Genomic DNA, 3,725 nt, shown 5'->3' with positions numbered 1-3,725 from the left:
GGGGGGCTGTGGCTTGAGGGGACAATGAAAAAAGGGGAGGAACAGGGAGAAGAGAGGAGAAGGGGGGCTGGTCTGGCAGGACGGATGGTCCCCATGGGGGTCTTTGGGCACAGGGGTGTTAGCTCAAGGGGGTGGCCACCCTTAGCTCCCAACTTCCTGTGGGCTGCTGGATCCAACCTCAGCCTTGGATCATGCCAACACTTTCAGTTTAGAGGAATTACAGAGGTGTGACTGAACCACTTTTGTCCCCCAGGTTTTAATGATGGCAAATCAGATCTATGGATACAGTTTATTTAGGGTTACAAATGATCAGACAGAAGATCTTCATCAGAATTATTTACTGCATAATATACACACTAAAACTACCAGGAGTACAAAACAAGATAGGACAGTGCTCTACACTAAAGCAATTGTTGAAGCAATTCTACTCAAGCTGGCCCAAAAGCAAGAATTCTTAATTAGAGATGGATGGAACTCCCCCAACCTACGCTTGTGGGGAGATCTCTGCTCTCAACCTCCAGCAGTGACCTTGGGGGGTCCCCAACCAAGGCAGGAATCTCCACACACCCCTCCCAGAAGGGTTCTGTTGGCAGAACCTGCCCCTGGGAAAGGGGACTGGCCCTTTGTGGTCCAAAGGGATGGACTGACAGTCACTGGACTCCAGGGGTTGCCTCAACATCAGGGGCTTCATTTGGAGTGGAAGCAGCGGCCGAAGCTCTTCCTGCAGTCGGGGCATTCGTAGGGCTTCTCTTACTGGTGGGTCCGTTGGTGTTTGGTCAAGTTACAGCTCTGGGTGAAGCTCTTCCCACACTCCCCACACTTGTAGGGCCTCTCCCCGGTGTGGATGCGCCGGTGGGTGATGAGGTTGAAGTTCTGGTTGAAGCCCTTCCCGCAGTCGGTGCAGCGGAAGGGCCTCTCATCCGTGTGAATCCGCTGGTGCCTGAGGAGACTGGAGCTGGTCTGAAACCTCTTCCCACATTCCAAGCACTTGCAGGGCCGTTCCCCAGTGTGGATCATCTGGTGTTGGCTCAGCTGGGAGCTCCGCCTGAAGCTCTTCCCACATTCCCCACACGTGTAGGGCAGTTCCCCAGCGTGGATGCGCTGGTGGGTGCGAAGGGTGGAGCTGTACCTGAAACTCTTCCCACATTCTCCACACTTGTAGGGTCGTGCCCCAGTGTGGATGCGCTGGTGGGTGACGAGGTTGGAGTTCTTATTGAAGCTCTTTCCACAGTCGGTGCAGCAGAAAGGCCTCTCCACCGTCTGTGTCTGCTCATGCCTGAGGAGAACCGAGCTGGTCCTAAACCTCTTCCCACATTCCAAACACTTGTAGGGCCATTCCTTGGTGTGGATGCGCTGGTGGGTGCGAAGGCTGCAGCTCTGGCTGAAGCTCTTCCCACATTCCCCACACGTGTAGGGCCGTTCCCCAGTGTGGATGCGCTGGTGGATACGGAGGGTAGAGCTTTCACTGAAGCTCTTCCCACATTCCCCACATGTGAAGGGTCGTGCCCCAGTGTGGATGTGCTGGTGGGTGCGAAGGGTGGAGCTGTCACAGAAGCTCCTCCCACACACCCTACACGTGTAGGGCCGTTCCCCAGTGTGAGTGCGCTGGTGTCGGATCAGGTAGGAGCTGTTCCCAAAGCTCTTCCCACATTCCCAACATGTGTAGGGACGTTCCCCAGTGTGGATGCGCTGGTGTTGGATCAGACGGGAGCTCCAGCTGAAGCTCTTCCCACATTCCAAGCACCTGAAGGGCTTCTCCCTGCTGGGAGGCTGCTCAGGCTCCACCAGCTCAGAGCTCTGCCTCAAGCTCCGGCCGCCTTCCCGGCCCAGGCTGGGTCTTTCCTCCTCAGAGCACCCTGGGCTGGCTTTGGAGCCCCTCCTGCGGGGGGATCTCCGGCCCTTTTCCTGCCCGCTGCCTTCCTGCGCCGTGGAGCCCTTCAAAACGGCCTCTCCCACCAGGGTCTCACGGGGGGATTTGTCCTCCGGGCTCTCCGTCCTCAGCTCGGGGCCTGGGGCAGGAAGCAAGAAGGACAGGGAGGGGATTTGCCTCCGGCCCACAGGGAAGGCCAAGGACATCCCCCCAACTCCGGCCCCGGCAGGACGGCGGCGGCAGCGGGGTTGTCCTGCAGCCGGGGCCATGCTGGGCTGCCAGAGCCAGCACAAGACCAAAACAAAGGGCCACTGACTTCCTCCTCACCTGCCTGGGGGGCCCAAGGCATCTTCCTCTTCCTCGCAGCCTCCTCCTCCATCCGCCCAAGCTTTGGGAAGGACAAATCCTGATGGGGGAGAAAACAAGGGCTGAGCGTGTTGCCTTGGGGGTTCCTCCTGCCCAAGTCCATCTCTAGAACTCACTGGGCATCCTGTGACCATAAAAACCTCCAAAACACCAAGATTCAGCACAGAAAAACCCAAAACACCAAGATGCAGGCAAAAACCCCCTCAGAAATAGAAAGAAGAGCCTCACCCCCTCAAACTGCAAATATTTGAGATTCAGCTAAAAAATACTCCCAAATACGAAGGGTAGCAAAAAAAACTCTCCCAGGAGTTCCCCGTCTCTGGTTTCTCCCCTCTGGGGTTTGGAGGGTCTCCCCTGTCTGGAATGCTGGGGGTCCCCCTTAAGGATGCTGGGAGTGTTGGGGGTCCCAAGGGTCCCTTCTCCTTTGACTCTCACCTTCAGGGTGCCGCGTTCCCAGACATTCCCCCTCTCCAGGTTCTGCACTTTGTTGTCCCGGGGATCCCAGGGGTCCCCACTGTCCAGGCTTCCCCTTCTCTGTGCTCCCCCGTTTCAGGCTCCCGGGGGTCCCGGGGCTCCTCCCTCTCCGTGCTCCCCCCTCCAGGCTGCTGGGGGTCCCCCAGCTCCGGCATCGCCCCGCTCCACCCTCCACACTCGGCAGCTCCCGGGCTCCACACCCACCCCCGGCACTCCCGGGGGGCCCCAAACCCGCTGTGTCCCCCCCGCCGGCACCGGGCTGACAATGGAGCCGGCGGGGCCTGACCCAGCAACACCAACCCCCACCACGGGGGGGGACCCGCATCCCCCCACCCACCGCCGGGGCTCTGCCCCCAACCCAGCCCAGCACCCCCAAAAAACACCTCCTGCCCACCCCCAAGAGCCCCCAAGGGCAGAACAGGAACAGGAACAGCAGGAGAACAACCACCCCCCCGTCCCGCGGGTGCCCTGGAAGGGGGAACTCATCCCAAATATCCTGGGGGGAGCACAGGGGGTCAGGACATACTGGGGCTGCCAGCACAGATTGCCCTGCAAAGGCTGCAGTGAGTCAAGCTCTGCAGAGGAGATTGTGCCCCATGGATGGGATTGCAGAGGCTCCCTCAGGTCCCCAGCATCAATCAGCAACCAGGAAGAGACACAAAAGGCTCCCACGAAGATTTTGGGGGGAGTGTCCTGTAGGGAGGGGACAGTGTCACCCCACCAGGGCGGGGCTGGCAAGTGGGAGGCTGCTCCAGGGCTCTGCAAGAGGCCTCGTGCTCTGCTCGGCCCCAGCACTGGCTGGTCCCAACACCCCCGGCTGCCCCCGGCCCTGGGCAGCTCTGCTGCCACAGGCTGTGCCCTCACCGTGGCCCTGCAATGGCCCTGCCTGTCCCTCACCCCTGCCCCTGTCCCTTGGCTCTCTCTCTGCCAGCTGAGTGTGGGGCACACGGGCTGGGGGTCCCTCCCGCGCCCCCCGGGCAGCCGGCGTTGGCTGGGGGGATGTGAGGGCTGGGCC

The 3,725-nt window shown here is 60.4% G+C and overlaps 1 protein-coding gene across 1 annotated transcript; it reads right to left on the bottom strand.

The window, feature by feature from the left end:
- Positions 1-750: 750 nt before the first annotated feature.
- Positions 751-2,249, bottom strand: LOC113979991 (zinc finger protein 501-like). The gene is made up of 2 exons (XM_027707268.1): positions 2,198-2,249; positions 751-2,009 (listed from the first exon to the last, which is right to left on the bottom strand). The coding sequence occupies exons 1-2, from the start codon at positions 2,247-2,249 to the stop codon at positions 751-753; spliced, it is 1,311 nt and encodes a 436-aa protein (XP_027563069.1).
- Between the last annotated feature and the right edge of the window lie 1,476 nt (positions 2,250-3,725).

The sequence above is a fragment of the Neopelma chrysocephalum genome, unplaced genomic scaffold, assembly GCF_003984885.1.
Source record: "Neopelma chrysocephalum unplaced genomic scaffold, ASM398488v2 Primary Assembly neopelma1_91506, whole genome shotgun sequence".
In the NCBI taxonomy this organism is placed as follows: domain Eukaryota; kingdom Metazoa; phylum Chordata; class Aves; order Passeriformes; family Pipridae; genus Neopelma; species Neopelma chrysocephalum.
This window is presented reverse-complemented; position numbering and strand designations above follow the sequence as displayed.

Bases quoted from the DNA above. Each gene is read 5' to 3' on its own strand.
- LOC113979991 (XM_027707268.1), bottom strand. From the start codon at position 2,249: ATGGAGGAGGAGGCTGCGAGGAAGAGGAAGATGCCTTGGGCCCCCCAG. The intron at 2,010-2,197 runs GTGAGGAGGAAG...TTCCTGCCCCAG, and splicing joins GCCTTGGGCCCCCCAGGCAG to GCCCCGAGCTGAGGACGGAG.